The following is a 19155-nucleotide window of genomic DNA, read 5'->3' on the forward strand; positions in this document are numbered from 1 at the left end:
AAGGTATAAGCTTGCCTACCTGGGAGCATAGGTTCGCAAACGGTCTGATTTAAAAAGAGTCTCTGAACCAATCAGCGCTCAGGGCTGTTGGCGCCAATTGGGCAGTCACCGGTGCCCAGAATCAGCAATCACGACAATATGTGGAAAAATATATGTGTATTTATACACCAATGGGGCAATAATTGACTTTTTTCTTAGTGCTAGACCAACTACCTTGCTCGTGACGATTTCCGCATTTTCCCATTCCAAGATTGATGACTAACGCTGATGCACTGATGCGTTATTGACGTCATCACTGATGTTTGCTGCTCCTCTATCATGTGCAGGAATGAACACTTTTAAAGTTGACACTTTTCGAATTCACTCTTGAGTGATGGTTTCATTACCTCATTTCCTCGGTCAAATATTTTTATAAGAATTGCAAAGATTTTCATTTACCACTGTAAGTAAAGAAAGTTTGTTGTAGTCTCTTTGTTGAAGCGTGTTCTCTGCTATGCTGTTTTGCAATGTAGAATGACGTGATTTGAGAAAAACACAGTAGGAATCCCACTGACCCTTAAGTGTTGCTCCATAGGTCAGCTCCTGTTTTTCTCCTGGCTTATGTAACATTACAGTTTGTATTGGGAGGAGAAAGTAAAGTCGCCCCTGTGACGCAATCCAAGTTCTTGCTTTATTTTCATATACACCTTACGTCATTCAAGTGCAAACACTGATACAAAAGTTCTTTCAAATCACATAAAACATCCGATTAAATACATCTTCGAAGAAGAAATAATTTATAATAATCTTTTGAAAAAGACCACAATGTACAACAGCGAGAAATACCTCGATATAACAATTTCATCAAGTATGAAAATAACCAATTTACAAGTACATTTTGTACACAATGACGTCCATCAGCGCAAAACTATTTAAAAAAAATCTGCATTTTCCACTATTTTTGCAAACGTTTTAGCAAGCATTTGAGCTGTCATATAGCCAATCCCAAAATAATTCAATCACGCTTGCATTTGTGCCCCAAATAAGTGCCAACATTTTCCCAGCTTCAGACAATATAAAAACAGTGCTCAGCGAAAGCGCATAGGATCCGATTTCAAACCCCCCCCCCAAAAAAAAAAACACAGTCACTGCCGTCACGCATACGTTGTGCTACAGCTCAACACTGACACTTTGATATGTTTATGAATATAGGTTGGCACATCAGAAAGCAGTCGAACGAACTCCCGCGCTTCACTTGCAAAAAATATCATCAGAATGGTTTGTACACCATGTCAAAAAAAGCACCTTACATTCAAGGGTAAAGCGATCACTATTTCACATGCGTCCCATATGATAAAAAACTGTGTGCCTGCTGCTACAATAGGGTTATGGTTCCATCAAGGCGGCTTCCAGGGGGTGCAAGCTACCTCGCAATCTGGGTGTGCTCATTTTGTCCTTTCACACATAATGAACCGGTGGGTTCAACAATGCATATTGGTCTTTGAATAAAAACCGGTGTTTTTTTGGATTGCAATGGTTATTCACTAATTCAGGAGTCACTAACCTTTTTGAAGCCGAGAGCTACTATTTGTTACTGATTGGCGCAAAACGCTACTTTATTGAAATACATTTCTAAAGTAATAAATTATGTTATTACTATGTTGTTACTATGTTAGTAACAGGTTTCAATAATTTGAAGTTAAAGGTGATGTCAGTAACTTGAAATTTTGTTACCCCTGTTTGTACTTGGTCTAAATCTTTGATACAGCTCACTGTGAACAGCCCACATCTTAGGCAACCATAGGAGTAGTTACCTTCTTCAAGAAGTTTGACAATCCTGTCTTTTGTCTCAAGACATATCACTCTTGTTGGAGCTATTATTCATGCCAATTCAGTTAGTCCAGGAGCCCTCCAATGTGTGATAACTGCACTGTTTTTAACTGCTGACTAACAAGCGGACTTTAATAAGCCAGGTACACAATTAAGGAAAGGATATTGACTCGGTGTGTCTTTATTTCTACTCAAAATGCACTAATTCAATTTTTCTCTCCCCAGAATGTAGCGATTCCATATTTATTTCCTTGAATTTGCTCTCTAAAAGTAACTTTTATTGACCATTGCAAGTTCCTTCTTAATTTATTTTAGTGTTTCTGAATGCCAAGGAGTTGCACTTTTAAAAAACGTCAATATTTTTTCATGCTTTCTTTGTTCTACAGAATAAAATGCCGGAGAGTACTTCTTCAGGACTGATGATTCCATACTCTTTGCTAGGGGTTGTACTTCTTGTCCAAAAACTTCACAATGTAATCTTAACATTTTAAATAACTTTAAAATGATATATATATATATAATCCCCAAAAATGTGAAGCTAAATGAGAAAGAACTTTAACACGAAAAAAATATAACCCTTGTATATATGCATCCCCTGAATGCATATCGCTGACAACCACTCAACAATTTCTAAAAAATATTTAGAGTTACCAATCAACCTGACATAAATGTTTTCCAGCTACTGGCCTCCCTATGCAGAATTAGCATGTCCTCCCTATGCCTGAATGGGCTTTTTACTAGGCCGATCACTTCTTATATGTGAACCTACAGGAAATGTTGGGGCCTGAAAGACGTTATGCATACATATGTGAACATCTGTCCCAAACCTGTTTCATTAATCTGAAACTTGAAGGTTGTCTGTCACAAAGTACACCAAGTATCATCCAAATCCAAATTTGCTGGTTTTACATGGAAGGAACAACCTGTTTGTGTGTTGAATTCTATTCAAACATATTCTGAATGTCTGTTAATGAGGAAGATATGCAAGTCTCTGACTCCTCACATACAGAGGTTTTATTTTACATATGAAAGTAGGTTTTAAATTGAAAGAACAATCTAAACCTATCCCACATTTTAACACTTTTAAAAAATAAATACAAAGATTTAATTTTCTTTTTGTGTGAATTCCATTACTAATAGGTCACTTACATGATAACATCAAATTGATTTTCCAAGTCATGCTTCTACTCCACAGAGCTACAGACTTGAGTGGCCAGCTATGCACTTTTTAGACGAGATAATTCAAAGAAGGCCTTGGCCAGCTACAGCATGCAAAATGCGAAAATGCTGGGATAGGACACAAACCGTTTTATTGCTACACTTTGACAAGGAAGAATCTGGAAGTCAAGCATGACAGGCAAACAAACGACAACGTGACCGAAACGTGGCACATGCTTCATGCAACTGAGCAGCTCAATTGAAAATCAAAACCCAAGCTCACCTCGTGTGCCATCCGAGGTTTACGATCGAGAGGCTTCAATCTTACTCTGACGCCACCGTGATTAAAGGCCATGCCCTGATGTATTTTGGCAAGTATAGAGCATAATTACACATTTGGCTCCATCGACTTAAAAAGATACACTGTGCCTCATTGTCAGCAAAGAAATCTCTGCCTTATATTATTGAAAACGTCTGAAAAAGTCAACTCAAAATCGCCGCAAGCTCGTTTGGAGTGGGTGGACAGTAAGGCAATAACACCGATTTGGTTTGATCCTGTGAAAAAAAGGGGTCAGCTCATGTTGGTGTAGGAATTTTCTAGCAAAAATGAGACTCGCCTGCTACACTCTTGTGCATATTAACTGAGGTGTAGATACTATGGAAGGTTTCCTCTGAATATCCTGGACACATCCCTGGCCTGTGATGACAGAGCCTTTGGGTTCCTGGTCATGGTGACAAGCAGACTTGAGCCTTGGGTAGAAACTTTACAAGGCTTCCTCTCATTGATCCACAAACATTGCCGGCTCAAGTCCAGGACTGTTTTCTACGATCCCCTGTGCTTCTCAGGTTTTGGATGAACGTCAATCTTCTGTACAGAGACTCCGGACGTCACACGATTGCCGTGGGGACGGAGGGTAAGTACCTGGTGGTGCTGCTGGAGGTTGTTGGTTTAGCTATTGAGGTGCCAGGAGTCCTGACCCCGGCGTAGGTGGCAATGGTAGTTGCTGGGCTCAGCCGCGTGCACACATTGCCCCGTCCGGCAGCGCTGGATCGACGTTCCGTTTCGCGGCGTTGCTGGAGTGGTTGGGAGAGGTGGCCGTTTTGCCGGCGCTCTTCTAGGAAGTAAGTCAACATCTGACCTTTTCCCTTCACGCTTACTTGGCCCCGGCAAACAAAGTTATAGTGGCTTGCAATAACACCATGGACATCCTCGGTAACCTGAAAAAGGAATACTGGTTTTGAAGAGCTTTGATTTTATGGATCCGAAACCCACAGTAGTATTCATTTTTATGTTTAGGAGCTGTCGTTGGAAAAATCTTTATCAAGTATGTTCAACTATTAAAGAATGTATTCTTCATACTTAAAATACATGACTACTGAACATGACCAAAGACAACAAAAAAGAATGACAAAAAAAACAACTACTTGCGCTTCAAAACTAAAATATCCGGTTTGAATCATAGAATTACAAGTCTTTAAATAAAAAGCTAACAACAAATGTATCATGCCGTGAATGTGCTTTTTAATGGAATAAGGATTTGAAGAGGAGGTTGTTCAAGCAATTTACCTGAATTTTCCCTTGTACTCCTGTACTGTCCATTCTACTAGCTACATTCACTGTGTTGCCCCAGATATCATATTGAGGCCGCCTGGCCCCAATAACTCCAGCCACTACTGGACCCACATTGATCCCTAAGTAAATACACAAGAAAGAAATGCAACATGGGTTATTCTCCTAGCTCGGTGACCACTTGTGAGATTATGAGCCGGCAAAAGGTGGACAGCATGACCCGGCATTGAGAACTATGTAACACAACATTTTTCATGATTTTGATGGACTGAAAATAATTTTGCTCGCTTTACTGTGAACATCATGCATTTCTAAAACCATACCGTCTATCTCCGGCCACTATATCGCAGTGACGCCTACTTTCCGAGACAAAAGAAAAAGTAGTATGTTTAAAAACTAACACCAGTTTTATTTTTGTTAAAGCTTAAATGACCATGTTGCCTGAATTGACAGTATAACGTTTTATCATTTGTGGTCAATGTGGCTCAGGTAAGTAATACAGGTTAACTACTTAGTTTAATAATTTTGCTCTCTTTTTCCCTTTATTTTTAGATACCCCCAAAAAAAATCATACACTGGTTGTACACACTGCTATAAAGATTCGAGTGAGTTGATTTTTATGAAACAAAGTCTACAAAATGTGTTCTCATACTTAATGCAGCAGTCTCCTTGGTCATTTTTACGCGAGAAAACTTTTAGCAAAATGGTGGGAGGGATTCTCTGTAACGTAGCGTCTCACTAGACCAGATCTCACAGCACACTAATTTGCCTTGGAACACTGGCTGGAAAACCTTGCCCTAGATAAGACTTTTTTGGGTTTATATATATATAGAAGAGTTTTAAAAGTAAATTTGTCAGAGACCAAAATAAAACCATCTCGACTTTTACTGGCCCTTAAAGTTATCCGTTTGGTCTGGCTGAATGTAGCCTTGACTCATGTTTTACTGTAAGTGTTGAATATTTATGTTTTTACACGTTCCGGACATCCATTCATTTGGGGGTTTACATGCCCACATACATACCAAAGCACACACGAGTCTGCCGACAGGATTACGATGTGTACACGACGCTACGCTATGAGTGAACAGGGGCTTCGGTGACAGGTTCCCTGCAGGAAACGCACAATGGAAACCAAAGTGCAGGTCTTCTTGTCACGAGTTTCCTGATCAGAACCGGCTCTTTAATCCGTTTCCCAGCAAAGATGACGGCAATTACCTTCCATTGCGTTGTTTACGATTGTGTCGGTGTGCTTCACTCACCTACTCTGAGGACAAAGTCATTATAGGACTGGTAGTTAATTGCATCCAGGACATCGAACATGTCAATGGCAAAATCTGCGACTGTGCATAGATGTGAAGTGATGGAATTGTTGGCCTGCAAAAACACAGTGATGTGCAGTCAGGGGAGGCAGGTGAGGATACACCTCACAGTTATTATGGACATATCAAATTAAAAGTATATAAAACCGTAAAATGGTTGCATTTATTTAGTGGAAAAGTTATTTCTAATAACTAATAGATTGAAAAACAGCGTCGACCATAAGTCTATTATCAACCTCAAGGCTGCAAAATAAATAAATTCAGTTCTTTGTTTTTGTTATGTCTAATATTACTTTTTTTATTCTTACCCTTAAATTATTATTTTAAACCGTGGTATTTCATCTTGTACATTCTCTAGCACCATCATCATGGCAATTCTAATTGCATTGTGTATTTGACATGTTATAATGAAAATAAATTCTATTATATTCTTACTTATTTAATTTTACAAATGTTGGATTTTCTGCTTCAAAGTCACCTAATCTTCACATTATATTATGAATATTATGAGTATAAATAGTATATAATGTTTACTGTTCATTATGTGTTTACATATGGAGAGTAAGGCACACAATTATCTTGCCAAAAGGCAGAGGGCAGTAATGAGACAAAGGATTCCGATTTGGTGCACACCTCAGCCCCTAACAGTACCATAATAGTATTGATAGCAATGCTAGGATTAGCTAGCTAGCAGCAAGTCAAGCCATCCAGTGATTTCCATATTATTGCATAGACTAGTTGAAGATTATCTATCAATTAATGCTTTTTAAAAAATGAGCAATGCATTGACTTCATGTATAAGTTATAACGTTACAGTTTATATATTGCTTTTATTGCTTTGTCGATCAAACGATTACCAAGATGTTAAGTAATTTATTTGTAAATTTGACTCGGCTTCACAAGACACAAACCTCACCGCACCGCACGTAAAAAAAACATGCTGTAAAACAAAGGATGAAAGAAATCAAAACTGGCATGACTAACCTTCCATATCACAAAGGTGTTTTTTGTTTTTCAAAAAAGGGGTTTTTCGTAACCTCAGCATGATTTAAAAACACTTGACTTATACAGAGGCGCAAATCCCTTAAAACAAATTTGTGGAGTCAATTGTGACACTTTTATCAATATCAGGCCCAAAAGAAGACAAAGGAAATCCTTTCCAGCGCTTTTGATAACACGCATCGGCCTAGTTTGGATTTTTTTTTTTAAATACACGAAAATACATACCTTTGAACTCGTTGTAGGAACTAGCCCCACGGCAGCCATGTATGTACTACCAATGGTTTTGATTTTCTCAATATCCCGGTAGCACTCTTTATCCATTAGCTGAAAAAGGAATATAGTAGATAAATGATTAGCACCACAAAACACGATTTTTTTGATCAGGGCTGCAACAACTAATTAATGGTTTCACAGCTGATTCATGATCAAAATAACCACCAATTGGATTTATGATTGATACATAATTTGGATATACTTTGGATTAGAAACCCCCCAAGTCAGTCCTGAGAATTTTAACTTCACCGCAACAAATGTTAACTGATGTTCTTGATGCCAAAGGACCTTTGTGATGAACAAAAATCAAATACTTTGCAATTGTCTGTACCAAAAAGTGCGGGTAAAATTGGGTTTTTTTTTTTGGTTTGTTTTTTTCAATGATAATGGCCTCAATAATGGATAGCCCAGATTGCATGTGGTTATTTTAACAAATTATGGTGTAGTGTTTTCCCTCTACTTCAAATATTTGCTTTTATTTTGGAAAATAAAGATCAACATGATACAGTATGGACCAAACAAGCAACTCAATTATTGTAAATGTGTGTTTTTTTAAATAAATTGTCTGTTTTAAAATACAGTATTTGGAATGCAATCATTCTGGTCTATTTTTTTAGTTTATAATGTAATCAATAGACAAATCAATTATCAAAATAACTGATAATTGCAGTCATATTCCAATACACCGTCTCTTAATATTTTTTGAGCCAAATCATACATTTTTCAAAAAAAATATAAATACAAATGTTGAAAATGTTTAAAAATTAATTCCTGGCACCAATTGCGAGTTTTTAAATCTCAAAATATCATGTTGTCGACATTTTGACAATATAAAGTTTTTCTTATCATTTGTGGTCACTGCGGCTCAGGAGGTATATAGATGATTAATATAGGTTAATTGGTTTGCTGTAATTGGATTTCACTTTATGTTATTATTATTTTTATTTTTATTTTAGTCTATTTTTTCTCTTATTGTTCTAAAAAAACAACAAGAATAATAGTTAAAAAAACACAATTTGACAGTGGAACATATTTGCACTACATTACAAATATCTCTTTTTTTAATTAAAAAAAGGAAATCATCAAAATCATCTAAACCAGGTGCAATATTTGTAGTTTATTTGATTTAAATCTGTTTTGCATGAGATTTATCGGACAAAATAATGTCTTGAATATATTTCCCTGTACTATTTTATGAGCATAATATATTAAAAAGAAAGAAATTGTAATCTGCTGCCACCTACTGATCTGGATAAATGGTAGTTACTCAGCGGATCAAGACAAGAAATTAAATATGCAAAGACAAAATTGGGCATTTTCCTGCACCACATTAGACACACTTAACACTGCTCTAACAAATATAAATATATCATAAATAATTGAAGATGATAAAATGCAACAGTTTGAAAAACAACCGTACGGAGCTTGTCTTAGAAACAATTAAGGATAGTGGCGTGTTTGAAAAAAGGGTCAAATAGTTGGAAAATCTTCAAATGCACAAAACCACAAGTTCAATTTCATGGTTTTTGTTGACAACTCTTATATCCAAAACATTATTGGCCAGAAATGTAATCCTATTTTTTCGTGTCAAAATTTGTCTGATGGTCAATTTATTGTTTATACAGATGGCACTTACTACTATAAGGGATAAACACATGTTTTTTTGTTTTTCAAATTATATCCATCATTTGTTCTAGCCTCACGTTCAATCAAAGACAAAGAAAACTCTCACTTCATCAAAGTCAGCAATAATCTCATTGAGAAGCCTCAGACACTCAACGCCCATGTTGTTTCCATCCAACTCGATGTAGAAGTCGTTGAAGTTGGCGATAGAAGCAAACAACACTCCGACCTGAGCGTAGGACTGGTAGTACAAGTCCTGAGCAGGAAAAAAACACAAAAACAAAATCGTTTCGTGGTTTTACAGTACATGGCAAGGTTGCATTCCATGTTAGTGGTGCTCAGACATATTTTAGGCGGTAACACATTATTTAGAACAGTGATTCTCAACTTTACTTGAGCCATTGATAAAATGCAGAAGATTACTATTCGCAGAAATTTGCAACTTCCGTAGTCTGTTTTTAATATATAGTAGCCTCAGTGTTCTCTTTTGCCCGCGTCCCTGCGTCCTAGACGCATCATTTTTCTCGCGCCAATCTCGGCAAACGAGATCTCGTTGCTTCGAGATGACGTCATTGTTTTGGTGGTTGTCGTGTGAAAGAGAAGTATGCCTCCATAAAAACAGTTGGTATAAGGTGCAAATCAACAAAAAATTGTTAATTTCTTCAGTATCGGTAATAAGTCGAAACATAATACAGAAAGCGGTAACAACGGCAATAATTCCGGCACGAAAAAACTGCGGAGAAATTTTTCAGAAGACCGCGAAGACAAGGAAAACACATGTTTTGAAGCGAACGATTCAACAAAAGATAAACAAAAGAATACACCAAGCAAGAAAAATAAATTTCTGCCAAAATGGACTAAATTATATTCCTTGTTACGCTATGAGGAGGACGATAATGGAGGCTACATGTTCTGTGATGCGTGCACCCAGCGTGACAAAAAAAAAACTGGTTTGCATAAATCATTTCGCAATACGAACTTTCAGAGAAGCACATTAGATCGGCACAACGACAATGAAAAACACAAATTAGCTATGGAAATTCCGTTGCTGCAATTGGACCTTGAGAAGGCATTACAACTGTGGCGGGACAGCAAACCACGAAGAATATATAAACTGAAAAATCTGAAGTGATTAAAACTGCATAAATATATATCGACTAATATTTCAGCAATATTATTTTGTATAATGTGCAATATTTTTGTGAACTGAAAAATCTGAAGTGATAACTGCTTTGTATTACCAATTAAGTGTGATGATTAAAACTGAATGAATATATAGATTTATATATTTATCTATATATTTGTCGCCGATTTACAATTTCAACCTCGATAACACTAAATTTTGGGGACCTATAGATCTCTGTTGGGACCCATAGATTTTTGAGCATGCGAGGCCCCGGGACCGATAACTTTTCAGAGGTAAAATGAACACTGTAGCCTTAGTTGAAAATTATTATTCTCATCAACTAATCCTCATCAAGTGTGTTAAATAAAACATTTTTGTAGTGCCATGGCTGAGGAGGTAGTATAGGTAAATACTTTTTGTAAATCTTGTTGTCGTACTGCATATTATGTAAATTAAAACTGTTTTATTTTAATAAAAATGCGTACAACTAGGAAGTACTAATAATACACAGTGTCCCTTCAAAATAAGCAAAACGATTTGCCCGGGGAACAATCTATACAATTGAACTTCTTTTCCAGGTAAAAGGAGAAAACAATGAAGAAATTGAAACTGGAAAATTTGTTCTGGCACAGCAGACAGGGTCTCACGACACACTGGTTGGGAATCACCGACAAAATTAAAAAGTATGATGAAAACGTTAAGATTTTTGATTGGGTTTTCATTTCTATTTTTATTACTGAGTACCTCGAATGTAAGTGTTGGATTACAATCCGTAATAGAGTACCTTAAAATAAAAAATATTAAATTAACAATTAAAGACTAAACTTTTATCACTATCACAGTGTACATGTAGTCCTTATGAGGTTTGTTGGTTGGATCCCTTAACCATTCGGGTCATAGGGGCACCATTTCCTATGGTGTGTCTTGGGCAAGTACAGCCTGGTGGCACCCATCCCTCTCCAGACCAACATACGTTTCCACCTGGTCTCGGAACAGGGTCCTTTGTATATTAAATTCACACTAAGTATTAAATTAACACATGTCATTTTAATGTGAATATTGTTATTATTGAGTATTGTGATAATTGCCTATGAAAACATGCATACACACACACAAAAATGATCAAGTTTTAAGAACAGCAAAGTTTCCTAATCGTTGATGTTTATTTTTATAACATTAAAATCACCTTATCAAGTTAAGATTTTGCACTGTTAACCGTCCTCATCAGTCTGGTCGATCATCACTACAATTCCAGCCGGCGTTGGAAGGGAATTGTTTGCTAGTATTTGGCTGTGATTTCTCTCGTGTGCTCCCCAAACGATTAAAAAATAATTCTGTTACGTCCATTACTTTTAGCGTTAGTGACGATATTTGCAGCCAAAAAAAACACACGCCGTAAAGGATTTGCGTCGGTTTCCTGCTGACGACCGATGGCCGCCAAATGTTTCCGAATATTTGGAAGTGGTAGTTGCTGTTGTGTGAAACCGGGATGTACAGTTGAACTTTAACCCAACGGAAGAAGAGGAAGCCTCTGCGTCCGAAGGGACATCGACGTGCTGTGCTGTACCGGAAAAGCTCTTTCCTGGCTCACGGCCTCGGCTGCGGGAAGTTGAGACTCAGGAGGTCCTGCATTTCCTGAAGCACACTTGAAGGATCTAGTCCAAGGATCAGCACTAACTTCAGTAGACAATTAGTCACGTTTCGCTACTTGGTTGAAAAGAAAATCGGGGGTTCCAGTTTTTCAATCGTTTCACGCTACTTTGGCATTACTTTTAAAGGGAAACCGTGAACTATTTGACCAGTGTCGCTTTAGTGTCTAGTGCAACCAAAAAAGAGTGCTACAAAGCAGAAGGAAGAATACAAACTACGGAGACACAAAGTGAAAGTCTTATTTTTTGCCAAGCCTTTCACAAGATTTTTGGTTCCTCGGGGTACCAATAGTAATAAAAGTGGTGCTGTTGGGAAACTTTGAGTCTCCGTGGTTTATCATTTTCTTTGTGCTTCTTAGCACTCGTTTTCAGTTGAGATAATATCTAATGCCTTTTCCCATCTCATCCATATTATTGGGGATCTACTGGTTATGGGAATAAATATCTGCTAGGGTTTACATTTTCAGAAGACTATTTCTGCATTGTTCTCATGCTATTGGGCAGCTTTTTGTAGATGCTTATGAAAGATGTGCACCACAATACGCCTAACTCTCTCTCTACCACTTTTTTGGGTGATTATTCATGCGCTTATTTAGTTGACTTTTGTTCACACATGTTTCTTGTGATTCAAGCAAGAAAAGTGTGGATCTCTTCAGACGGATGCTTACCATGTTCCTGGGGTTGGACATGAGGAAGTGTTGAGCAACGTGCGCCGGCAGCAGGTTGAACAGGATGCGCTTGTTGTCCAGTTTCACTTTTTCCATGTCGTCTCGCTCTTCTTCAGCCTGGAAGCAACACGGACAGTTAAGTGATGCATCATTCGTGAACGTAGCGGCTTTATGAGCCGGCAATTTAAAGTGAACGGCGGGAGCCAGCTCCCCAACAATCAGGAGCCGGCTCCCTTCATAATTCTGTTACAATTGGACTAGTGCAAAAGGGATTTTATGTGATGCCAATTCCTTATTTGGACTCACTGTTGTCCTCTGTTTTGAAAATGTCATCGTCACTATCAGCCAATGATGTCGCTGTTCTTTGATTACCACACCCTTTAGGGCAGATCTGTAACTCTGAAGATTTAATAAAAAGTGGGTTTGTAGGAGTTCAAAATCCATTGGTGTCTTCTCGCCTTATTTTAAGTGTCTTCTAAAATTTGAACTCTCATGATTTTTTTCTATCGGGTGCTTACATAAGGGGTGTTAAACTTACAGCGCATGAGGCATATGCGGCCTTCAAGACGATAGTTTGGGGCCCTCGCCATATATGAGCTCAATGTAAGTGTGATGTCGATATGAATGCTATAAAGTGAAGTAGGTCTCACAATTCACACGCTAATGTTTGGGATAAAGCTACTTTATTGTTTGACCCATGGCAGTGTGTACTACCGCATATTCCACTAATAAGATCCCAAAACTGTATGTAAACACCTAATGTAAATATCTTCTGCCTCTACATACCCACACTTTCTTGTGTAAATATTGTGTAAATGATCTATCATTTTTTTTGTTTTTTTTAATTCTCTCAGTAAATGTGAAACTGGAGTGCCACGTCCAATTTCACTGTCACATTCTGTAACAATGATAATAAAAGTATATTCTATTCTATTATATTCTATTCTATCATAGATTATATGTTGAAACATATTACCGTGTATTGCTGCGTAACGGACCAAATTGCATTTTCCTGTTATTGTTCCCAGATATCTGAAAGAAACTTCAGCCACCTGACATCGGCGTTGATGATACGGAAAGAGAAGTGTAGCGTTTTGGACTGAAAACCTTTACTGCTGGTAACATGGATGTAGAAGTTGAGGACTGAGCAGCACGGCAGCGCAGTGGTTAGCACATGTGCGGCAGAGCTCTGAGGTCATGAGATCGAAACTTCCTGTGTGGAGTTTGCATGTTCTCCCCGTGCTTGCATGGGTTTCCTCCGGGCACTCCAGTTTCCTCCCACATTCCAAAGACATGCATGTCAGGTTAATTGGCTGGTCCAAATTGTCCCTAGGTGTGAATGAGCGATTGAATGAGCGAGTGAGTTGTCTGTGTCTGTGTGCCCTGCAACCGGCTGGCAACCAGTTCAGGGTGTCCCCTGCAAACTGCCCGAAGATAGCTGGGATGGGCTCCAGGACCCCTGCGACACTACTCAAGATAAGCGGTACAGATAATGGATGTTTAGATGGCAGTTGAGGACTTAATTTGTGGGTGAAAAGCTTGAAATACTGTGAGTTCATTGTAATTAATTCATATAAACTATTGTTGAACCTCCCCTTTTACTCTTGTTATTTATTATATGAATAATGTTGGCAAAGGGGCGCTATAAATGTGTCCAGACGTCACCGCTGTTTTTTATATTTAGAGAGCACATCCATTGTGAAAAAGAGCAGCTCGCTGTATACTTGGTGCCTGTACGAAAAGAAAAAAGTAAAACAAAAACAGAAACACAGAGGCTCGAGTATTTAAATTGTTGCAAAAAAGGAACGGATTATAATCCAGAATTTACAGTCGCTGATTTGTTCAATCTTTTTTTTCCCAAATTTAGTGAAATATTTGATTTAAATTAGAATGCGGAATAAGGGGCAACTGGGGTGATCCAAACTGAAGCTTAAATGACATTGGAATGCCTTTTTCATGTAACTTTGGCAAGTTTCTGCCTTTGAAAAGCCTTGCGGCCCAAACTTGCTCAGACCCTAGTTCCTGTGGATCCACTGTAAATTGAGTTTGACAAACTTGACGTCCTTAAGGTCTCCTGCTGCTGGGAAAAGCCCGGAACACCTCCCGAGGAAGGCTTCCAGGAGGCATCCTTATCAGATGCCCCAGCTACCTCAGCTGGTTCCTCTTTTTGCACAGAAGCAGCAGCTCTACGCTGAGTCTCTCCTGGATGACCGAGCATCTCACCCTATCTTGAAAGGAGAGCCCAGCCACCCTATGGAGGAAACTCATTTCAGCCGCTTGTATCCGGGATCTTGTTCTTTCTGTCATGACCCACAGTTCATGACCATAGGCAAATGTAGGAACATAGATCAACCAATAAATCAAAAACTTTGCGTTTCGGCTCAGCTCCTACATCCCAGAGCAGACCGGTACAGGGTCCGTATGCCAGGGTCGACCCAGGACACGCTGGAGAGACTACGTCTCTAGGCTGGCCTGGGAACGCTTCGGGATCCTGTCGGATGAGTTAAATGAAGTGGCTGGGGATAGATACAGTATGTCTGGGCTTCTCTGCTGAGGCTGTTGCCCCTGCGACTGGACCCCGGATAAGCAGAAGATGATAGATGGATGTATGGATGGAACCTTGGCGCACATGATTGGTCAATGTGCGTGGTGTATCGGAAAGTGTAATACAAAGGAAAAACGGGTGAAATAGAAATGAGTCAAAGATAATTACAAGTCTTCAATTATACTTTGGTGTTTTCAGGGGGTCGGTATAGTTTCAGGCTAAATTGGTTAAAAGCTGAATTGTAAATAGTTTAAAGTTATTTTATTTTATAATTTATAGCCCTGAAGATTTCATAGTTTGCATTTTTTCCAGGGATTCTGTGTTGATTCACTTTGAGTCGCTTAGTATGAAAACGTTAAGTGATTAAATGAGTTGAACTGTCGAGTCAAAAAATAAAAGGTTTTATAATATTGTGAAACAATATATTTTTTTAAATTAAGTATTCATTAGGGGCTCAATGTTAAAATATTATTTAAATAGATTGATTAAAGCAGCACAAAAAAGCCATTTGGGAACAAAAACAGCTGACACTTTCAGTGAGCCATAAGCGCCAGTTCTCCAAAAAGACCTCCAATTCCAGTTACGACCTGCAATCATCAAGTCAGGTTCCCCTCAAAATGTAATAAATAAACGTGAATGCAATTGCATACATTTTTCGCTAGAGGGAGGTAAGAACTTACTTTTCGCGTGTATATTCTACTAATGTAGAATGAAACGATTTCATTTCTGCCACACAATTGAGCATGACTATTACATAAAAGCATTAAGGGATTCTTTTTCATAAATGTGCACATAGTTTTGAATAAGCCTTCATTTTTTACCTAAATGCATCATTTATTTTAACAACAAAACATCTAGTCGCTTAAAATATATGTGAACATTTCAAGGTCATGTTTATCTTCAAGCAGCACCTTGAAATGTCTGTAATTTCTATTAATCTATAATAGATATACTCTGCATATTTTTTTAGGAATATGCTTAAAACGATTAATATATTGATACTTTATTTAAGTATTACATGATATACTGTAGCTGGCAGTCTGTCATATATTTTTTCCCAAATTTCTTTTTTGTTGGAATGGCTCTGTTGTTTAATTTTGAAAAAAGAAACAGAACAGGGGTAGGCAGTCCAAAGCTCATGCTTCTTCCTACTTGTTTTAGGCAAATGTTGATGTATTATATAATTGTATACTGTGTATTTCTATTTTGTTGTTACCTTTTGTTAATAAGTGCTGATGAGGTTTTTTTGCTGTGCCCGGATAAAAACCTTGCAAAAACAACAACTGTAGCATGTTTGGAAAAAAAGGAAGTGAATTAATGATGTACATATGTTTATAACATTGTAATTGCGCTAATACATATATATGTGGCATCTGGCGGATTATATGAAACATGAAATATATTCCCACTAATCCGCTCATATGTTGTACAACATATTTGTATTACATAACCTGACATTAAAGTTTTGTGGCAGCTTAACTGAGAAGGATAAAGTCAGAAATTGCAGTCCAGAATAAGTTGTGGCATTTTGCAGACATGCTTCCTTACCTGAGTGGCCCACAGGTAGTCGAGACGCAATTTAAGGTCCAACTGCCTGGAGTGGAGAGCCAGCGCCCCGGAGAAAAGCAAGACAGCCAACACAGGGTCAGAACCCCGAGTGTGCAGAAAGCCGCTACTGAAAGATGCATTATAACAAAATAATCATCAGATATGGACGTTGAACTAATACTTGTCTTGATTTTAAGCACAATGTCACACATGAACAATATTCAATAACACTAATCCCTCAATTATTGCAGGGGTTATGTTCCAAAAAGAACCCGTGTTAGGTGAAATCCGGGCAGTAGAAACCTTTATTTTTTTACTCTCACAAATACAAGCACTGTATGAACATATTTATTATTTTTGTTGTGCATATAACTACAGTACAGTCGAATAATAAAAAGCACGGATGCTCTTTAGCCAATCAGATTGCCAAACTCATGGCACAATGCAAATCTGTGAAGTAGCAAAACTGTAAAAAATAAACCTCTTTATAGCGAGGGGTTACTGCAATAAGGATTAGAAAGTAAAGAAAAAAATAATAATCATTCAAAATTTCTCTATTAAAAGCCTGAACTTATCCGTCCATTGATCCAATAATTAATCTAAATACTTGTTCGCTTCCCCCTCCCTTTCCTAATGATTTTTGTTTTTTTTTATCTGAGATCCTGTCAGGACCAGAACGGAAACAGGACCCAATTGCGTTATATTTCTCCCAAGTTTTATTAAGGGGTGCGCCCATGATCCGGTGATCGCTGGACGCGGGAAGCAAGTCGCTCTTGTACTCGAATGGTGCTCCGGACGCGTAAGTGGATCTTCCATAGCGAGCGATGGCGGTGTCAGGGACGAAAGAAACGGGTCGGTAGCCGGGACTGGGAGAGCAAGGCATGCTCGGGCTCGGAAGCGAGTCGTAAGCCAGAACGGGAGAGTAGATGTAGTCGGGGACAAAAAGAGGTCGTAAACCGGGACGGGAGAGCAGACGTGGTCAGGATTAAAACGGGTCGAAGCCAGGGACAGACAGGAGCAAAAAACGGGACAGGTGGGAGTCAGGGTCGAAAAAGGCTTGCCTAATGTTCACTGGGGTTTGCAGATGGACTGACAAAAGGGCACTGACAGGACTTAGTTCAAATATTGACAGGGAGCCAATCAGAACCCGCGGCAGTTGGCGCCAAATGAGCGGGCACAGCCTTAAGCATATTTATATAAACCTTAAATATACATTCCAAACAAAATATAGTACTGAAGCAACTTACAAACAAATTTAACTTACGAACGATCTCGTTTGTAAGTAGGGTAGCGTCTGTATTGGTCTTTGTTTCTGGTTTGGAAATTGTCTGGTTTCATTTTGTTTTGACATGTCATTTGTTTAGTGCCTGCTTGTTTGTTTGTTTCTTTGTTCCTGGGTCTGTTAATACATGTCACAGTCTGACTGTCATGTTTAGTTTTCTCTCTCTCCCACTTTTATACTTGCCTTTTTTGGTCACTTCCTCCTTGGCTCTGATTTCCTCTCACACTTGTTGTCACTTGCCCTAATCACCTCTCCTGTTCACCATTTAAGCACTCCAGTAGTATTTAAGTACTCCAGTTTTTAGCCTTAGTGCGAGTTTGTTGCCTCTTTCGTCAAGTTCCAAGCCTTCATGTCCCAGCCTTGTTTGCTCCCAGTGTACCAAACACTCGCCTCCTTTCCTGACTACGATTATCGCATGCTAAACTTTTGGGCTTTCACCTACGCTGATGTAAGTTTACCCGATCACCAACACCTTGGCTGCCTCTAAGACTGATTATTGCCTTGCCCCTGAATTCATGTGCACTGAACTCTGTCCAAATGAAATCATCCATTGCTGCACTAATTTGTGCGTCTGCGTTATGCTTCTGAACCACCCCAACAAATAAATACATTCTTATTTTGAGCACTAGTGCGTCAGTTCTTTCTCCACCATAAATTGGTCCACGCCTAAAACCAGATTGCTCACGTGCATAGCAGTAGTAGTAGTAGAGGTCGACATACCCCAAAAATTGTCTTACCCGACAGCATGCCGATAGCCGCTGGTCTCCACGATAACTGTGTAGGTGACAGATAAGAGTAGCAGCAGGAGGATTTTGGGGAGCGATGACACCCGCAGGTAAGGGACGATGGTGAGCGTACCGGCCAAACATGACAAGAGTGCGTACGCCATGCTCGGATTGGCTCCGTCCGCCCACGTGGCGTTCGTGGCTCCAGTGAAAAAAGCTTCAGCTGAAAAGTCCTGTTCAGACCCGTTAGTTACCACCTGAACGCCATCCCTCGGAATGAACCCTACCTGTAAAAATTAACAATGTGGAATCAATGTTTTATTTCTGTAAACATCTGTGGAGGCAACTAGAGACTCACCATGCAGGCCTGTGTGACTGAATACGAGAGAAAAACCAGGAAAACACACACCACAGTTCGTATCTGGATAGTCAGGCAACCCGGTTGGCACTTATTGGGAAAAAAAAAAGAAAAAAGACTTGGCGAATCAAAAGTAGAAAATTGGGGTGAATGTGATTGACAGGAATAAATTAAATTAGCAAGAAGTTTGTTGAGCGTTGCATATTTTGAAATGAGTTTACACTCATGAGGCTTCATCAACATAACCAGCTTAATTTAATAAAATCCAACACAAGATTAGCACTCAATCATAGAAAGAAAAACACAGTGGTGAGAAATACTAAAGAACATTTGCAGTTTTCATTGATGCCTTCACAATGAAATATACCAGAATGTATTGGCTAGATGGGTAAACATTGCATTTCCCGTAAAAACGATGATGAGATGTTATCGATTGGCAGTAAAAATGATCAATGAGATAATTGATTGGATCTGTTATTCTTGTGTGTAAATTTGTGTGT

At 38.6% G+C, this 19155-nt stretch overlaps 1 protein-coding gene across 1 annotated transcript in view; it reads right to left on the reverse strand.

The window, feature by feature from the left end:
• Positions 1–656: 656 nt before the first annotated feature.
• adcy1a (adenylate cyclase 1a) overlaps positions 657–19155 on the reverse strand; it is a 54558-nt gene continuing 36059 nt past the window's right edge. The window contains exons 12-20 of the mRNA XM_088349595.1: positions 18656–18745; positions 18310–18584; positions 16291–16417; positions 12198–12314; positions 8864–9010; positions 7084–7182; positions 5797–5911; positions 4535–4659; positions 657–4185 (exon numbers count right to left, since the gene is read on the reverse strand). Coding sequence (XP_088205721.1) covers positions 3856–4185; positions 4535–4659; positions 5797–5911; positions 7084–7182; positions 8864–9010; positions 12198–12314; positions 16291–16417; positions 18310–18584; positions 18656–18745 — 1425 coding nt within the window. The 3' untranslated portion in view covers positions 657–3855. The remainder of the gene's footprint in view (positions 4186–4534; positions 4660–5796; positions 5912–7083; positions 7183–8863; positions 9011–12197; positions 12315–16290; positions 16418–18309; positions 18585–18655; positions 18746–19155) is intronic.

The sequence above is a fragment of the Urocampus carinirostris genome, chromosome 12 (assembly GCF_059441175.1).
Source record: "Urocampus carinirostris isolate Australia breed hairy pipefish chromosome 12, RoL_Ucar_1.0, whole genome shotgun sequence".
Classification (NCBI taxonomy): Eukaryota; Metazoa; Chordata; class Actinopteri; order Syngnathiformes; family Syngnathidae; genus Urocampus; species Urocampus carinirostris.